At 43.9% G+C, this 19,615-nt stretch overlaps 1 protein-coding gene across 2 annotated transcripts in view; it reads right to left on the bottom strand.

Moving 5' to 3' along the window:
- The window catches only part of zfhx3b (zinc finger homeobox 3b), a 155,588-nt gene that overhangs the window by 91,397 nt on the left and 44,576 nt on the right, over nt 1–19,615 (bottom strand). For both annotated transcript variants that reach the window (XM_058400626.1, XM_058400627.1), the window contains exons 2-3: nt 6,787–9,883; nt 3,864–4,360 (exon numbers count right to left, since the gene is read on the bottom strand). In XM_058400626.1, the coding sequence (XP_058256609.1) occupies nt 3,864–4,360; nt 6,787–9,847 (3,558 nt within the window). In that variant the 5' untranslated portion in view covers nt 9,848–9,883. The remainder of the gene's footprint in view (nt 1–3,863; nt 4,361–6,786; nt 9,884–19,615) is intronic.

Genomic DNA, 19,615 nt, shown 5'->3' with positions numbered 1-19,615 from the left:
CCCCCATGCTCCTCCAGCTCCCCTGAAAGGTCTGACTGGAAGCTCACTCCTGGCCCTGGCTTGCCCCGGCTACACCCAGGTTGTCTGGAGGAGTCCAGACTCATGTCTAACTCCAGTAAAACTCTCTCATCTACATAATCTACATTACCGATTACACAAAGTGCAATCAAGTGTACATTTGAGGACTTTTTTTTCCATTTCCATAAACAGTTACATTTTATTTCACCCATAGTGAATGTTGGGAACACACCTTACTTCTGTGTGCAAGAACAAACTAGCCAGAGCACGAGTTATTTAAAAAATGCAAAGGTATTTAAGCCAGACATTTTGTTAGCGATTGCTCTGATTAACCACTGTAGTAATTGGTCTAATAATTGCTCTACTACTTAAGTGTATTTACTTAAATATAAACGTACTTCAGATACTTGAAGACACTTTTACTGTATAATCGTCTCTACCGGAGACTTTACAAATGCTCAGCAGGGTACTCCTGTTCAAGATTTATTGGTGTCGACAATTCTCGAGGTGGAGAAGTTGCAAATACAGGTGTAGAAGAAGTTTATGACATGGTATCACATGGTATTCGTCCCTGAGTTCAGATTGTCTTTGATTGCCTGCCTATGCACGTCTTTTAATATCTGTCTAGGGTACCTCCAGTTTCCTCCCACGTCAAAGAAAAAAAATGACAAACTGCCCCAGGTGTTAATAATTGTGCTGATGTATGTGTGCATAGTGTAATATGATGGCCTGGAAGCCTATCCATGGTGTATTCTAATCTGGTGCAATCCTGACCAGGGTAAAGTGCTAACTGAGGAAGAATGCATCCATGAATAGCTTGAGACTGATTATAATTGGGTCTGACTAAAAAACAATGAAAAGTTTTACAAAATTTAAAGACCTAAATGATGAGGCAGTAATGTGACTTTTGGGTAGGGCTGGACAATATGACAGCATAATGTCGATACTGGGAGAAATTAGGTACACTTTTCTGAGATACCTAAAGGAAGCTTTTTACCATTGAAAAATATGGTTGGAATAATCAAATTGTTTTCAATCAAAAAAGTTTTGCTCTTTTTCAGTTTTAAGTAATTTGCTTTTGAAGACATATACATGATGATACAAATGTATCATCAATCTTAAACCATAAATTAGAACTGTATTTCGAGTATTGTTTGTTATGAGTTATGATATTTTATATTGTCACACCTCTAGGTTTGTGTATACTGTTGTGATTTGGATGAGGGACTGCAGAATTAGTGGACTTCCACTTTCATCTCTGAAAGAGTGAGAAAATGTTTAAAGACTAAACTTTAGTTAGCTGTAAATTGATCTGCATTTTGTTGTGTGGCCCATCTGCAAGTGCTTACTGGGTGACCATCATGACATCATGCTGACCGCTACAAAACCGCCAGCAAGCAGGAACTTGTACAGAGCGAGGGAAGGTGAAAGTTCACCAAGGGTAAAAAAGACAGACTGACAGAGAAGTAAAATGGAAGGACCTGATCTCATCCCTGGACTGGGCTCTATGGTGGTCCATGTGGTGAGAACAACTTGCCCAAGCTTTCCATGGGCTTTCAGAACATTCCAATATGTGGAGTGGTGGGAGGAGGCGTATTTTTAGAAAGGCCTAATATGGGCTGCATACCACAGACACTCAAATTATCCTATCCAGCTTAGCCCTCAGTTTAAACCTTCCTTTTTAATTCCAGTAATTACAGGCTCCAATTTATACGGAGCCGTGCACACAAAGGGACTGTTTAATGCAAACCAGTTTGATTTGGGTGAAGTGTCCCAAAGATCTCCCACATCTAACGGCCTGTTTATGCTGACTTGATTTATGTTCTCTCCAAAAAGTCCAAAAATATTACACTTTTTGCATCAGGTTTCATTTTCCCTCCTCACAGACGGAACCCAGCCATTCTGGCAGGGAACCATCATGCTTGGACTGTCAGTGCCTACCACCATCGCCATAAAGCCAATGGGACATGAAGTCTGTAATGCTGCTGAGTGGCGTGTCATCTCAACAGAACAAACCCAGCATCCTCATGTACTTATTGTTAAAAAAGACACACACTTTTCTAGGTCATGAAGTGCTGAAACAACTGATCAAGTTGTGAAGGTCTCTATTAGCAGGTGAGATGATGTGGATGTTGCTCTATTTGCTGCCTACATCTCATTTACTTTTTGGATCCCTGGAGTTCTATGGGTTAAGGAACTGTTTTAAGTACCTCAGAGCTTGATGTGTGGAACATCTTTAAGCCACCAATTAAAGGGAGATGGGCTCAAAATATCGTAGTTGCCTTCATGCTCCGCATAGGGAGATGAGACAGAGATGTGGCTATGCCTCTAAACTGATCTTGAAAATGTAATTACATGAACCCTTGAGTGAAGATTAATGCCAATTCCAAACATACCAAGTGGGTTGGAAAAGTAATTTGCATAGCCAGGTGCTGAAGGCAAGCTTAACCAGGTTCGCGAGGTCAAAAACCGTGCCTGGAGCAAAATGAGACTGCTTCCACAGGCTAGTCATGCGGCTCATGTTACATATTTGAGTTGTTGAGGAATTTGTAAATACATGTCTTGGCCTGAACAGTGTGAGGCGATCGGACAGCTTTCCTAAAGGTCCTGAAGGTTCTGCGAGCTAGGCCCTGCCTTTGACGGTCAATGAAGTCGCTTTCTCAGCACTGCTGTCGAACATTATCCACTTGGGCCAGTGTTATGGCTGACCTGGGAGCTCCATCTCACACCTTCACCCTTAATGGTGTGCTGAGAAACAATTTCTTTCCGTTAGTGAGCTGGATACTGTTGTGCAGTAGAGAGCTTGTAGACAGGAAGCCTGCAATAAAGCCATCAGCGGACTGGAAGGAACCCATTCATAAAGATCCCGCAGCTCACTGACGGAGCAGATGGAGTGTTGGCTGTTATTCCAAATTATTCTGTTTTACCACAGCTTTTTAATGTGATTAAAGCCTGCCATAAAAGACGATCTGTTTTTGCAAATGCTTTTGGGCAATAGTTGTTCTGGAACAGTGACACTTTGTATAAAGTGCTATGCTCTTGGAAATGTTAAATGAATAAAACCTGATAATATGCAATGTTTGTTTTCAGTCATTTACTGTCTTAGAGCATAACACATATAAACCAAGTCTTTGTGTAAATAAAGGCAAAAGAATGGAGAGAGGGCAGAGTGCCCCGTGATCTCAGAGGGATAATCTGAGAATGACTATATGTAAATATCTCAGAGAATGTTTGGGGGAGTGACAGAGGATCTGGTTAAGTCTGTGAGAAATGGTTGTGGAAAAGGGACAGATAAAGAGGGGGGAAAGAAAAAGAGTCCCTGTGCGCTGTGATGCCAGTTTGGGTTAACCACGCTGAGAGCCTGGGCTGCAGACACACAGGATAGGTGCCTAAGTGGATTCAGGCCTGTTAGATTTATAGCCATTTGTTCAGAGAGTGTTCATCCATTGGCTATTATGGAATGATTAGAGGAGAAGGTGAAGCTCCAACTCTGGAGAAAATCAATACAGCTGTCGAGAACGATCCTGCCTTTCCCGCTCCGAGGAGTATTAGCACCGAACCCTTCTCTCTCTCCTCACTCACTTCACACTTCTTCATCCTCTCTACCACCAATTTCACCCTCTGTCCTCCATCCCACCCTGCTGACCCGCCATGTCCTTCTGCCTCTAACGACTCCTGCTGCTTCTCTCTCCACTGTCTAGGCTTTGTAATACAACATCACCCACAGCATGAGTACAGTTAGGGAGCATGTGGAGGGGCAGAGGCTGTAGTTTCTCTCATTTGCTGGATGAATGGAGGATCAAGCAATTCTAGTTCAAGTCAACACAACTGGAATAATCACTCACCTTGTACAGCTTGAGGCTGGCCTCGTGGCGTGAATTGACAGTGTGCATGCGCAACTTCTCCAGGCTGTTGGTGTAGTAGTCACAGGCGTTGCACTTGAGGTGAACTGGGTTCCCAATGGCCACGCATTTTAGGCGCCACTCATTACCCTTGCCGCCCTCCTTAATGTGGGCTACCAGCTGGTACTTCTGCACATGTTTGTCAGTCTTGCAGTGCAGCTGGAAGTTGGCCTTCAGCTGTGTGGTGTAGCGGCACAGCTTGCACTGGTGCGAGTCGCCCACCACAGCCTTCCACTCGTCCTCAGGCAGCGTTCGCTCTGCGCCCATGTGCAAGCCCAGCATGTCCAGGTTGTCAGTGGTGAACCGGTTGCACACGGCACATTGGAAGAGCTTCAGAGATGGGTCAGTGGTCTGCGACAGGCTCTCACCCAGGGTCATCAGCTCCTCGGAAACTAGCTGCCCACCGCCTAGACGTATGTCCATGGGAATGTCCCCTCCTACTGAAGATACAACACAGAAAGACAGGCACTGCTGTTAATTACTTGTTTTATTACACTTACAGCATATTACACATTCATCTGGTTATTTTTTATTTTTAGGTTCCTAAGCTGTAAATGATTGGTGCATTTCCGTTTGCATGGATGTCCTGGGGAAAGGGAAATGGTGCTCAGCCTTTTAACAAACAGCCAAGTTTGTCCATACTGTCAAAGTGGATTTGCTCTGCAGCCCTCTGGAGGCTAATGTGCATGTGTATATTTACACACCTAATTTTATTAAACCTAAAACAACTATTTCTTTCAGAAAATGAAACAACATTAGAAAGTAAGAGAAAGAAAGGGGAAAAAAGTCTGTCTTCTCTAGCAAGGACTAAGTAAAGTTAGAGATTTGTGCAAAAGCTTGTTTGGACATTCACAGCCAGATGATTTCCAGAATCCAGAGTTTAAAAAAAGAAAAGGCAGGAGGGTTAACAAGTTCCCTAGCCTATTTAACTGTAAATCAGATCCATCCCTATTTTTTAAGGAATTGTAATATAAAATGTGTGTTTTTCTTTCTCCTGATCGTTGGACAGAAAACCCTTTTCTGGAATACAAAGTCAGAGCTCCTGACTGGTTATGAGAGGTAGGAAATGAGAAGAAAGCTCTGAATAATCAACAACAGGGTAACAAACACGACGAAGCAATAAGGTGGTGTGGAAAAAGATGTGTTGTTTAAAAAAGAGGACAAATCAGGAGCAGTCTGGTGTTTTTGCCTTTGCTCACTGATCTTTAATCTATCACTGCCCAGACTGAGCACACTGGCTGACCCTGCCTGGCTTTACACTAAATTAATTCCAGCAGTGTCGTTTTTTTTTTTTTTTAATTTATTGCTGCAGTATGCAGACTTTTCCCTCTGACTTTCCTCTATTACCTGCACTTTTAAAGTGAGGAAGACCTCTGCAAATCATTCATAGATCCACCACTTTGGGGTAAAGAAGTCCTTGATTCATTTTTATTCACATTTGGTAAACAATTCCATCTTTAAAATGCCGCCTGTGTATGAATCAGTTCTTATAATAATTTATGCGGTTTTCTATTTGGGTTGTGCAGCGAACGTTCCAAGATCATGACTGTTTCTTCTTAAGTTGGCAGGACAGTGTGTTGATAAATTTCATTTAGAGATTAATTTAAGGAACCTCTCTCTCTTTCTCTCTCTCTCTCTGCCTTTCTCTTTCTCTTTTTATCTTAGGTTGTAAGGATAAGGGCTATAAAAGACAACAAGAACGGACAGCAAGATTATTTGAGATTATTTGTCATCCCTTAGGGGACAAAACAAAATGTTAAAAGAAATAATATAAAAAGATGAAAACTATAATCTTCTGCCATAATATATATATAAAAAAAACATTTCTGTGATTTTTTTTCAAACATGATCTAATTTATAAGTAGGAGAAAGAGAAGAAGAAGACGAAAATGAAATAGACAAGTCTGTGCAGAAGTTGCAGTTGGCACACCGAAGCCTCAATGTCATGCTGCATTACATTTTCCTTTAGTTCTTTTACAAAAATAACATTTGTAACTGCATTCATAACTGGGGGGGGGTTTGATTTGGGTTGGTTAGAACAATGGCAGTTTGGGAATATTGACAAAAAAATGGTGATATACACAGTGAAGTTTGTGGACCAAACTGCAGAGCTGTCTGGCGTGGCCATTCATACTGACTGTGTGTGTGTGTGTGTGTGTGTGTGTTTGTTTTGGGGATTTCCCAGGAACAGTGACCTGACTAACACAATGGACGCTACTAGCAAGTCGAGGCTCATATGTTAGGAATATCCATGCTCTCTCCTCCTACTTTTCTGTTTTCCATGTGCTTGTGTGAAATATATATCGACTCACAGCGTTACAGTATCCTTTCCCTTTACACCTCAGTGCAGTAAATAATACTGTCCGCTGCCTGTAACACCTGTTTTAAAGCATCGACCTTCACACAAACCTATACAAAAGGTCCAGACTAGATTTGTGTCTCCTCAGGCTTTGCATGTTAAACCACTCTCTACTCTTTAGTTACGGTGACATCCTGTTCTTTCAGGAAAGGAACATAGTGAAGGATTTCCTTTTTTGCTTGCATCATAGCCTATGCCAGTTCAGTTACATGTCACCCACAGAAAATAACTCTTTCTTTCAAGGCTAGCTTTCACAGACATGCAAAAGGTACAGCTTAGCTTAGTGTGAGAATTTATCTTTACTTTATGCAGTGACCTCTCTGGTATTTTTCAGGTGTATTATCATATTAATATATAATATATATCCTATTATTGTGCATGTGACCTTTCTACTTTTTCAATCAGATTATTTCAAATAACCTATGTTTTAATTATTCAAAGAGCAAATGAAAAAGCAATAATTTCATGGAGTAAGCTTCTCCGTGAAAAAAGAGGCATATATCTCACCTAATGCTGGAGCCAAGGAAGCCATATTAGGATCCAGGGGGAATCCGCCTAGCAAGAATTGGGCATCGGCTCCAGTAGGATCCATCTTCAGACCTGGAGGCAGGCTCATGTTTTGGGTCAGGTAGTACTGGTAAAGCTCTGCCTCAGAGGGCGTGTGCATGGCCCCCAGGCCCAGACGTCCGTGTTGCATCTGTGTGACATTCTGCTGAAGTAGCATCATGTTGTGCATGTGCTTCTCACTAGTCATGTGGATGCGTAGGTTGCGGGCCACATTGGTCTCGTAGTCACACACCTCGCAGCGCCAAGTGGGTTTGCTCTTGGGCTTGGTGGGTGAAGGAGCTCCACAAGGCCCAGCTATGTGAGTGGACGACTGTGCTGGATGGTGGTGGTGGCTTGGGTGGTGACTGCTGGCCTGGGTGGCTGATGGAACTGACACCACACCACCAGGTGTATGCCCGAACACCTGCTCACTGGCTGTAGGAATGGAACCTCCATTTTGCAGGGTCTGCATGTTGTTGAGGTGCTTATCCGACTGCATGTGGATGCTCAGGTTGCCCTTTGTGGTGGTGGAGTAATTGCAGACCTCACAACGGAAGGGCTTGTAGCCACAGGTGTAGCTCTCACCCCGAGCCAGACGTGGATGGCTCTGTCCACTGCTGCAGTACACACAGGAGTTCCCGGAGTCTGGGTGCTTCTCCTTCATGTGGGCCTCCAGGGTCTGCTGGTACTTGTAATGCCAGTTGCACTTGGGACACTTCAGTGTCTTGCAAGAGTTGCGTGAATGCATCATCGTCATATGGCCACCCAGGGAGCGTGACGAGCCCAATACAGTGTCACATTTGGGGCACTCAACCCCATTTCCTCCACTGGCTGCAGCCCCATGGTTCTGGGTGCACTCACCCACCCCAGTAATGTCGCAGGTTCCTGCATGCTGGGAATTGGGGTGGGATTGTGGTGAAGGGTGTGGGTGGTGATGATGGTGGTGAAGGTGGTGCAGGTGGGCACCACTGTCATCATCTCCCTCTGCCAGGCATTCATTTGGTTCTGGAGCTGTGGCACTATCTCGATTGGCACTTTCATCAGCGGCAGTGTTGGAGGTGAGAGGGGAGGAAGTTCCTGCTGAGGAGCATGCGGCTCCATCCTCCTCACCTCCTCTTCTGGTGGCTGCCGCCATTGCCATGGGGACAGTGGGCCCCTGGCAGTTAAAGCTCAGTGGGGGCTCTGATGACCTCCCTCCACCATCTGCAGCCATTCCCTCTTCAGATCCCCTGACAGAAGAAGAACACATGGAAGCTGGGACTTTGCTGTTAAGTGTGGGGCTGGCTGCAGAAGGACAGGCAGAAGGCTGAAGAGCGCTACTAGGCATTAATAAAGGAGATTTGGAAATACTTTGGTTTGAGACAGCTGGTTCCCCGACTTGTCCACCACCACTGCTGCTACTGCCACCACAGGCCACCGCAGTGCCATCGTCTTCCATGTCATCATCCTCTTCTTCTAAAAGAAGTTCATCATCTTCCTCAGAGGCCACCTCCTCACCATGAATTAGAGTTTTGCTTTCACAGGGCTCCATGTCCCTATCCTCCCCTCTCTGAGTCCCCTCTTTTCCCACAGGCCCCTCTGTTCTCCCTCCCTGAGCCTTGGGCAGGGTAATGGAGTCTTTGGCAGGACCTGGGGTTGAGGTAAGAGATGGTGGCTTGGGACTTCCAAGGCCTCCCAGGGCAAGCAGGGCTTGTTGCTGGAGACCGGAATCAGAGTCTTTGTTGAGGAGGCCTTCACCTCCTCCACTATTGCTCCCCGCCTCTAAATGTACTCCACTGAATGTGCCAAAGAAGCTCTGGCCTGAGTTCATCGGCACTAGGTTGGGTGGCGGAGGAGAGCTCTTGTTTTTTGGTTCCAGGAAGCTAATTAGGGGCTCTTTGTCCTTACCAATGCCCTGTATAATGGCAGACGCGTGCTTGTGGCTCAAAAGCCTACGCTCATCCTCACACAAGGTCATGCGATGATCATGGACAGCGTGAGTGGCGAAGGAGCGAGCATAACCAAAGGACAGTTTGCAGAGAAAACACATGAGAATAGGCTTGCCTTTACCGTAAAGGGCTAGCCCGTCAAATTTAGAGAAATCCACATTGTTGGGAACATCTTTGGATACACAAGACTTCTTGGCAGACCCGTCGCTGTTTAGATAATCCTTGTTGCTTTTGTGCCGCACATCAAAAACGCGGAAACTGTGCAGTACAGGACTATGGCCTGCCGTAGTTGAGGTATTGGGGAAACCTTGGTCTGAGGAGCCAAACCACTTTCCAAAAGATGAGGCTATGTGGAACGTGTTGATGATCTGAGGGTAAACTGATGAGGAGGTTCCGGCAGGCTCCCCTGTTTTACCACCACCAGAGAGAAAATTAGAGGGAAGCATACTAGATGTCATGCCCCCATCACTTTGGATAAGCTGGCTTAGGCTTTCCACAATGTAAGCTGAGCCATCAGGCTGGTAGACAATTTCCCCAGCTAGGTTTTCCACATCGCTGCTCTCTTCTTCCTCCTCTTCCTCTCCTTCTTCACTCCCACTTTCCATAGCATCCCTCCGCTGGATAGGCTGCTGCCGCATGAGAGTGGGCATGCCCCCTCCTACTGGAGCTAGAGGTATGCCTGGGAAGGGCTGCAAACTCGGAAAACAGTTGTCAATCTCCATATCGTCCAAGTCCTCCAAGTCGTCGTCGTCCTCTCCACAGCTCCCTGCCTCCTGCTCCTCCTCCTCCAACCCCTCTCGTCTGGGGTGCAGTTGGCTGCTGTTGGAGCTGTCAGTGGTAGCCTGGGATGGGGTCCGTGTTTGCTGCTGCTGTTGTCTCTGTTCTCTCACAACCTCACGAGGCGTGCTAGAGCTCTGGAGCTGAGCTGAGAGAGACAGGGGATCCAAGGAAGGGGGGTGGTTGCTGGGAGTGACCTGTGCACTAGGGCGATCGTTCCAGGGTTGAGGAGGATGCTGCTGAGGCTGCTGGGAGGTGGTTGAGGAGCTGAGCCCATCGTCTGTCCCAGAAACCACGGGAGACTCACAGCTTTCCATGCTGATGCCTACATGAGGCGTTCATCGCATCCAGGCCTGAATGAAAAACACAGAAATGGAGAGAGATGTGGTTAAAAAAATGCTGCAATAAGATTCATAAACCTATATAAAAGCAGTGAAACAAAAGAAATGACTCTTTTCATGCTTCCATTATAGTGTTGCTAATCAAGCAAGTCCCAGCTTTCTAATACTAAACATTCAGTGACATTCAGTTACAAAGAGACTTGATAAACTGAAAACGCTATGTATAGAGCTGTGAACAGGCTTGATGTATAGTGCATTAGATGAGACAAAAGCGCAAGATCTAATAGTGGAAAATGACAGAGTGCTCATTACGGTAGATTAGGTACTTAAATACAATACCTCAGACATGCATTAATAAGCCAGCTCAGATGGCTCTTCCTGTCATATCAGCAAGTTACCATCTTTTATCTTCGTCTTCCAAACAACACTCAGAGTCTACCATGTTCCAGATTCCCACATACATCCGGTTTTAATTAACGCTCAGTCTGAGAAACAGTAACAGAATAACTTAATGGATAAAGAAGCTCCATTGTGCTGCTAATTAGACACAGTAAAACCAGCCATCAGCACATGATCCATCTCCCACACCCCGAGAGAGTGAGCTAAGATTTATCAGCCAGAACAGTGAAGAACTTCCACAACAGAGAACGGGAATTGATCATTAATCGACGGTTATTAGCTCTCGTAGCCTAAAATCAGCCAAAAAGTACCACACACAACTATGTTATATGTGAATTAGTTTTTAAGATATGTCCACTCCTTAGCATCAAATTAAAGATAAAGTAACATTTAGTATTAGTATATCCCGTTAAATCCATTGAATTTTTCATACTGCTATAGGCTAACTTTAGTTCTATCAGAAATAGATGTTAGATTTAGAAGCCCCAAAGTTTTTAAAATAATAAACTAAGCAATATATTAATGGTACACACTGTGCAATATTTCCTGATAGGCTAAACTGAAACACAGGACTTAGAAGCACTATGAAATACTCACCTATTCAAATTGTAAATGTTGCACAGTTTTCATAGTTGTTAGTTTTGAGCAGAATTACAAAAACACATAGCGAGAGGAAAAGCCTTAACGACTTTGTTAGCACATGCATCTTGTGCTTATTCATAAGGCAGCCTATATACATTTTTAAAAAATGTGGGCAAAAGGCAATAAAACCGGTGACCTCGGCTGGCCTGAAACTCCAGATGCAGCTGTGTTTAGATCTGGCATGCAATAAGCTGGTTTAAACACTCCAGCCATCCTCCATCTCTTCCATAACAAATGGGAGCTGCACACTCCGGGGGCTTGGGTTTGCCCGGAGCTCAAGAGAGGCTCAAGAGCCACGGGCCGCAATTTAGAGTGGGCCGGGGACATGAAATGATAGTGAGAGATAGTGCTGAGCTAATAATTTTATTAAAGGGATAGAGGCAGCATTGATTAAAGGGGGCAACCAGACTGAAACCAATAAATCCTGCATGCCCTTTCACCCTCCTATGCTGAATATTACATGAGCAAACTTTCCCGGCAGCATGCTAACCGCCATGTCCTGCCTGATTAGCACATTTGCTGCATGCACTTGATTTATTTACTTATTTACTTAGGGATGCAAATTTCAGCGCTGATCAGACACTGTGTCTGCAGCCATCCCCCCAACCCCCATACATATTAAACAACACAGGGCTCGGATAGGGAGATTGATAATGTCTGACTCCCTCTTCATGAATATCTGATGAAAATGTACTCCCTCTCGTCACCCACCACCACCTTCAAACCCCTATCACCACAGTCCGGGAGATGCACAAGCCCCACACACAATATCCTGTATTTTTTCCCCTAATGAAAATGAATTGCATTCTATATACTTTCAGTTTTATATGTTCCATATATTTATTTTCACTCAATCAGAATTTTCTTTTACTTAATAAAACTGTTGTTCAAATAGTAAATATTTGTTAGGTAAATACCTAATCACTTACTCCACCATTTTAATCTCCATCTCCAATGCCAACCATCTTACAAAACTGATAAATGTTTCTATTAAAAATATAAACCCAGACCACTCTAACAGTCAAACCAGCCTGCATATATCCATCATCTACAAAGTCCAACCTGAAGATCAACCATGATGTGCATTTCATTAGTGCCAACAAACTGTCCAGACAAACTTCCACCCCGGAGCCAGACGTTGATACAAAGGGCTCAGGTTGACCGGCTGCTAGCAACCTCTTACACCAACCAGTTTTTAAAATATAAAAGGTTTAATTCAATAACCTGGTCTGGTATGTACAAAACAATTGTCTGGAGTCTGCCAGTAGGAGATGGGTACTCCAATATAATGCTGTTTGCCCATTCAAGTTTTGCATCCTTTGTAACACCTGTTTAAAGCAGTGGAAAGTCTTAAACCAGAGGCAGACGTGCAGGCGCTCTTAGGCAAGGGAAGTGAATAGATATTAGTCTCCTTGCTCACACTGTACAGCGGCAATCGACCGAGAATCATAAACCCACGAATTACAGTAATTCCAGAGCATTCCACCTTGCCATACCTTTGCACTATGATTATCCTGTAGATCATTGTTCTGCTAAAGAATCGAAGGTGCACTCTCAGGTGTGACCCCATTCTATCTCTACTCAGAAGAAATCTAAGGACAAAGGCCTCCCAAACAAATTTGAAAGCACTCTCAGTGATAATCAAGCTGGAGAAATAACGAAGTTGTGCGTACAATGCTCTGTTCAGGGAGGCGCGTTTCCCCTCTGATAAGAAGGAACATAGCAAACTTTGCTCTTAAAGTGTCAAAACAAAGTACATTTTGGACAATACATCCAGTCAGAAGCATGTTCAGATCTGTGAGAATATCCATTCCAGATCTACGTCTGGTCATAGTCGCTCTAGTCAAGTCCTCAAAAAAGGGAAAAAGACTGGACTTTTCAGATCTCTGCATGTCTCTTGTCCAGCCTAGTGAAGCAGATAAAAGCTTTGCCAAGTAAAAGCCCAGAACCTAATGAACACTGTCAGAGAGTGGGTCTGGTTGTCATTTGGAGAGGATGGAAAATGAGATAAGTTTTTATTTATGGAACCTTTCATTAGGCGGGATTTACCGGCTGAGCGAGAGGCGAATTAAAGGCTAAGCAGCCATCTGATTATAAGCATGCTCATTCACCTGCCTAGGGGCTGAGCCTCCAGGGGCCGAACCCTGGCACCCTCTGTGTTCTCCTGGGGAATTAACACACACTCGGCCCCAGCTGGAAACCACTTACAGGGTGCAGCCAAGAGTCTCCGCCCCAACCTGCCTTTCCCCCAGCAGCTGTCCTGCAGCTTTTGTTTCAGCGCTCATGCTCCGAAGCACTACTTTCCAGTGGTTTGCGGCAGAGCTTGTGCTCCAGATCTAGCCATCACACTGGCTAGCCACAGCAGAGTTAGGGTGCTTATTGAAAAATCAATGAAATGAATGCTAAGAAAGTTACAGGAAGATGTGAAAAGGAAAGGCTTCTATCGATAAAGCAGATGAGCCCTTTGATGCTGCGCTGAGGACGTGTTCGGTGGTGGAACAGGCATGGGACTCCTGCATGGTCTGCTCGGACCACATGCGTGTAGAAATACGATTGCCTTCTTAACCCTGAGTCCTTTTAATGCTCAACAAGACTTCCTGATTGCCTTGATACCCAGTTTTACCTCTGAACTGTTATGGTAAAGGTCTGTGCATTGAGGATAAAACTTATATTATTCAGATTTAAATAAAATTAATATCATACTTGACAATGCATGACGTATACACCAGCTCGAGGCCTTGATATCTTCTCCAGAAAGGAGCATCCGATGTGCTGACTTTCAAACCACACTTCTCCTTTTACATACTTAAATAACCATAGTCTAATATCTAATCTTAAATCTAGTCATTTCTATAGCTCAAAAATAGCCTAATTGCTAAACGACTGCGAGGGAACACTCTTATAATTTATCCGCACCGTAGCTAGTGCTGTGTTTTTTATTTTTTACGCAATAAAATCCACTCAATATCCAGATCGTTAATAAGAGGTAAACAGAGTACACCGAACTGAACTGTTCCTTCCTTCCTCCAGCCTCGTCTTTCTCCTTGAGTGTTTAATGTAGACGCAGGAAAGCTTCAGTGCTGCCGCTGCTGCCGCCGCTTCAGGAGAAAAAAAAGTCACCTCAGGTCGATGGCACTCAGGCTGTAAACACGGTTTCCCGTAAAATCAATGATCTTCAGTTCTAGCTATCAGTCTGAGCTACAGAAATAGCAGTGGCTGTGACGAGGCTGGCGCTGGGGCGAGGTGGAGGAAGGGAGGGAGAAGAGAGGAGAGGAGAGGAGAGGAAAGGAGTGTGCCTGCGAGTACATTAGGGATGAGATAGCACAGCTATGTGTAAAATGCTGCCACTTCTACAGATATCACTTCGCTAAGCGTACACCATCCAAACCTGGCTCGATAAAGAAAGACTACATTTCCCATAGTGCACCTGTGTGACAACATGGTGTGGAAGCTGTTTTATTAATATCAACTACACAAACTTTAGACATTGCTAATTGCGCTTGAAACGCGATCGTTATGTTTTTTTGTTTTTTTTTTGCTTTCGAGGTAACATCCATGTAGAAAAACAAAACACGCCATGTATAGCTTTGACACTGTACTAGCTTCACGCTAACAAGAGACGGAATTGTCCTTTCCATGCCGCGAGCGTGGGGACGAGTTCGCGAGCAGCCAAGGGGGGATTTACACGTCGAGGCGGAGTGTCTCCTCACTTTTGGAGAGTGCGATAGAAACAGCCTCTTCGGTGTAATTAGAAGCAGTTAATTAGCTGTGGGTTAATTACTCAGATTGAGAGAAAGAGAGAGAGAAGGAGAGAAAGAAAGCATGAGCTGGTGAAGCACGAGGAAAGTGGCGAGCGCTCAGCAGGAAGCTCCCCGTCTCCTGCCAATTAGCAAGCAGCATGGGGGGCCTGGCGGAGGAGCAAGGTTGGGGAGTACAAATGAGGCACGAGCTCGAATTAGCTCCCTCACAGCCTGCAGAATTAACATCATACTCAACATCCGCCATTTAAAAATGCATTCCATTACAGATTCACACTGTTTTTTTTTTTTTTGCTAAGCGATGCCGTTTGCCTAAAAGCAACTTTTTAAAAAAAATTCCCATGCACAAACAGAGTGACCTTGGTGAATTTTTGAGTTGGTAAGTTTTAAAAAGGCGTGTCGATTGAAAAAAAAACCCAAAAACAACACACACTTTTCATCGCCCTCTCTGCTTTCATTTCCTGCGTTCGTTTAGATAAATGATTTCTACACAAAGCGTTGCCGGGATAAACGTATTGATGTATAATCAGAGACGGGTGATCAGGCTGGCGTGCATGCAGAGCGCTCACAGCATGCGTCCGGACGCGACGGGAGGCCGCATGAGAGTTTGGCCGAGTGCGTTTGTGATGTTTGCGATGTGTGTATGTGTTGACACAAAACCTGGATGAAACGTCGCCTGCTTATATAACATCGGAATAAAGTTGAGCTCGGCTCCGACGAAACGGTGCCATGCATCCCATCAAAGATAATTAGTAATCAGATACTGAAGAATATCTCGGATATGGTTTGGCATGCTTCCTGATTCGGGTCATGGTATACCCTAAGCATCTGTGATGCTGACTGATGTTTTGAGCGAGGTGACAGCGATGAGGTGTTGAAGAACGTGTCACATTAAACTGGTTAGTTTAACTGGTTAGTTTCATAAGCTGTTGATCAAAAGGCTAGAGTTGTGCTGGAGCACAAAATGGTCCAGTGGTTCTGAGGAGTTTAGATAAAGGTTCAAACTCACAATGTCACCGTAGCTCGAATAAACACTGTACCGCTGTGCTGAGCAGAAGAGCATCACAAAACCCATCTTTAACTTAGCAGTCAGGTTATTTCTATTCACCTTTGTTGACAAGTTCGCAGAGATGCGTTTGTGTGTGTGTGTGTGTGTGTGTGTTCAAAAGATGAGCTTACACTTTCACTAATTGCAATATCTTTTCTATAAATAGCTCAGGGAAGTGTCTCCTGAGAGAGAAAGAGAGAAAGTGAAATACTGCAGAGATTGCTTCTTCTCGCCACGCCATTGCTCTTTTTTTTATTTTTTTTATTCAGCGACGTTTGTCCGGTTGACTCGTAAACAAAGGGCATCAATTAAAACCGAAGGCAGGAGCACAGTTTCTTTTCACATAATCTGTGTAATGACAGGGAAGGAGAATTATTAAAGAAAATAATAATAGAGAGTTCCTCTGCAGTGAAGTTTAGACTGCACATTCATCTCTCTCTCTCTGTCTCTCTCTCGCTCGCTGATGCTCTCTCGCTCTCTATCCCTAGCTAGTCTGCAGTTAAGGCAAGCCAACCGCAAACACTGTTGTTAAAATGATCAATACCATTGAAATATTAAACCTTAAGAAGCCGCATTATTGATTGCAAGGCCGATGATAAAACTGTTTATTATCATAATCGCTAAAGCTTCATGTGGGCGTTTTGGAGAGGGACTCTGAGATCTGTGCCCGGCTGTGCCACCGGCTGAATTTCCTCTGTGCCTCCATTCCCTCTCTCTCTCTCCATCTCCTCTCTGTCTCTATCCAAACTCCATGTTTCTACTAGAACAACTTTTTAAAATAACATGCATCTTTGCCCAAAGGACGGAAAAGGATGAGTACACGGATGAAAAAGATCTCCTCGGGGATCATGGATGGGATGGGCCAAATCCGAAAACACACCTTTAAATCCCCCCTTCACCATTCCTCCCCACCTCTTTTTTTTTTTTAAATAATCAGAAAAACAAATACCTCAGTAATGACCCAAGTCTGCACCTGGTAAAACACAGCCAAGAGGAGTAAGAGCACCTGGAATTAGCAGAATTATCCAGGAAGCATGTTCTTAAAGGAGCAGGTACCTGTTATAACCTTTAAAAAAACAAAAAAAAAAAAAACTGTGTCCTCGGGCAAACACTAACACATTGTGAGAACGTAGGTGTGGGCATGTCATAACACAAAAGAGGACAAGTTTAACAGTTGACTTAAGAGGACGTGGCAAAGTATACAGAATGCGCAGCTACTCTATTAAACTTGTGGCGACGAGTCTGCCGGAAGATTCGGGAATTAAGGAAAACCACCTGTAAAGGCATTTGGAGGCTGAAAAGAAACAGAGAAATCTGCAGATTTGTTGAGCATTTAAACCTGTAGAGGGAGGAAAGATCCCTCACGAGGATGCCGCAACGACGGCAGTTGCAGCCTCACATGGAGCGGGTGGAAAATGGAGAGTTCGAGAGGATCAGCGTATATATACTGTGCACACTGCAAAAGTATTGCCCCCCCTTGAACTTTTCTGCATGGAGCACAATTGAGATCTACATGAAATCAGCCTTACGTTATAAACAATAAACAATATGTTGTTATGACTGAACGAGTCGAACAAATTTTCCATTTCCGGGTTATTAGCTTGCCTCGATGACTCCTTGGAACCAAGTCTTACTTCACGTGAACATTTTTACTAGGTGGATTGATTAACATACACAGATTTACGATAATCCTGTGTAAATCCAGAACATAGGTATTTGGAAAGACTGACGAAAAAAGAAAAAAAAAAAATCCAGCATGGAGTTGCTATAAAACTCTCCTGCAAGCATGACATGCAGTCACCTTACGGTTAATCACGCTGACAGACAATAAAAATGCTAGCCAGACTTAATACTGTTTACATGTGATACGAGGACAGCCTGTTCAAACAGGTCCTAGCTAAAACGCTGTCCAATAAATCGCTTGAGACTAGCTCGCTATATGTTATTATATTATAAGATAACATAGCTACTAGCTGATTAGCTTCGTGAGTTAGGATCGGGTAGAACATCAGACCTGTCTAATTAATAAACGAATGATTTAGCCACGTCTGATATCCAAAGGAATTCGATCGCAAAACCATTCTGCACTAATTTTTTATTTTTTTTACAGAAGGAAAAACGATAGTGCGAGACAGAAGCATGAAACCCATCAGTGACCCGGGCACTAATTCCTTATTCTTGAGCGTAGATATCCTGGATAAATGATTAGTGGCTTTCCTTTGAAGACTGTCGTCTTTTCACTCTCCACCAGACATTTGCTAAAGTCATTAATGACAAAGACTTGGGGGGAAAAAAAGGGCGAAAATCTTTCTGGTACACAAATACTTCTTTTTATGAGCCCTGGCCTGAATTCCTCCCTGCTTAGTTGAAACCCTTATCCTGGGAAAGAACTGTGCAGTGCTTTAAAAGATAAACCTCCAGGGACGACTGCTGCTTTCTGCTGCTCCCTTTCCGCCTCCTTTAAAGACTTACGGAGCGTTAATAAAGTAAAGGGAACGATGCGGTGTGTGTGTGTGTGTGTGTAGGAAAACAGGGAAGTAAAGTAATGGAGCGGTGTTGGTGTATAAAAAAAATATATTCAAATAAAAATAAAAATCAGGGAATGAAGTGACGTCTAAATTTAGCTGCTCGGTTTTAAAGAGGTTGCACCACTGAGAAGAATTAAAGAGATATTGAAGGGATTCCTATTGATGCCACGGACTCTTAATGTCTGGCTATTCTTGTACAACAGTGGAAAGCGTCTCCAATTAGGAAGCCGTGCTCACACTTCCTGACAGGCTATTTCTGCGGCGGTGTACGCCAGCCTAACCCGGAGAACATAAACACGAGAGGAGCTGACAACTATAATATAATGACTCCGCTCGTATCCCGTCTTCGGAAATGTATTTTTTTTTTACATCTTGAAAACATTACGTATATAAATGCAGGACATTTTATTGGAAAAAAATTCCTTTCCTTGAAATCCTTTCCAATTGATCAGCCATTTTGACTCAGTCCGTTTGACAGTTAATGGTTGTTTTGAACCAGCGATGAAGTTGTAAGGATTTGAGCCAAGACGTGACTAGCGAGGTGACACGCAATTCCTTCACGAATTGTCAACAACGGAAGAGATGAAGAGGGAAAAAAAAACAAACTCAAAGAGAAAACATGTTGTTAAGAGTCTAACAAGGTGGCCCAGAGGGCAACGCTGAAAGATACTTGGGTGCTAGGTGTAAGAGAGTGAGTAAAACATCAAGCGCCCTTTCTGGCTGCGAGCGTGTCGAGACAAGCGTTGAGGAAAACCTCATTCAGCTGAGAGAGAGAAAAAAAAAAAAGAAGCCCAAACCGAGCCAAGTTTGTGGTTCACACAGCTAATTTGATTAGGAAGGTGGGTTTTCTACCTGAGACCAGGTGTTCTGAAACAAACACCTGACATAAATGGGCAGGTATACGTCCAAATTCTATCTGCTTGACATCTTCAGCTGGTTCCAGATAAAACGTCCAAAATATGCAGTGTGTCTGGAAGGAAATTTTGTGTGGGACGGAATTGGCTTCTGCTGCTGGTCCGTATTTATGTTGTGACTGAACAAAAATCAAAACAGTTCATGCAGAGATGTCAAAAAAGGATTTGATCAATTCTGCACACGTTTCTGGCCACAAGCTTCAGGATCCTGTAGCGTTTATACGCAGCGTCGAGGCATTGAGAGAGATCTCTAGAACACTGCAATACACGCAGAATCTCGTGCACTGTCTTCAAAAGGTATTAAAGATAATCTTGCATGTTTGCCAACGGGATACAGGGGAAATCTGTGGTTGGTTGTCTACCATGTCGGTGAAAGTAGACGTTTCCTGGAACGCGTATCAGACCCTTACAGAGAACAGTCCAGGGCTTCGTATGCGTCAGCTCGAGAACAGGAT

This window comes from Hemibagrus wyckioides, linkage group LG10 (genome assembly GCF_019097595.1).
Source record: "Hemibagrus wyckioides isolate EC202008001 linkage group LG10, SWU_Hwy_1.0, whole genome shotgun sequence".
NCBI lineage: Eukaryota > Metazoa > Chordata > Actinopteri > Siluriformes > Bagridae > Hemibagrus > Hemibagrus wyckioides.
The sequence above is the reverse complement of the archived record's forward strand: the minus strand, read 5'-3'. Positions and strand labels throughout refer to the sequence as shown.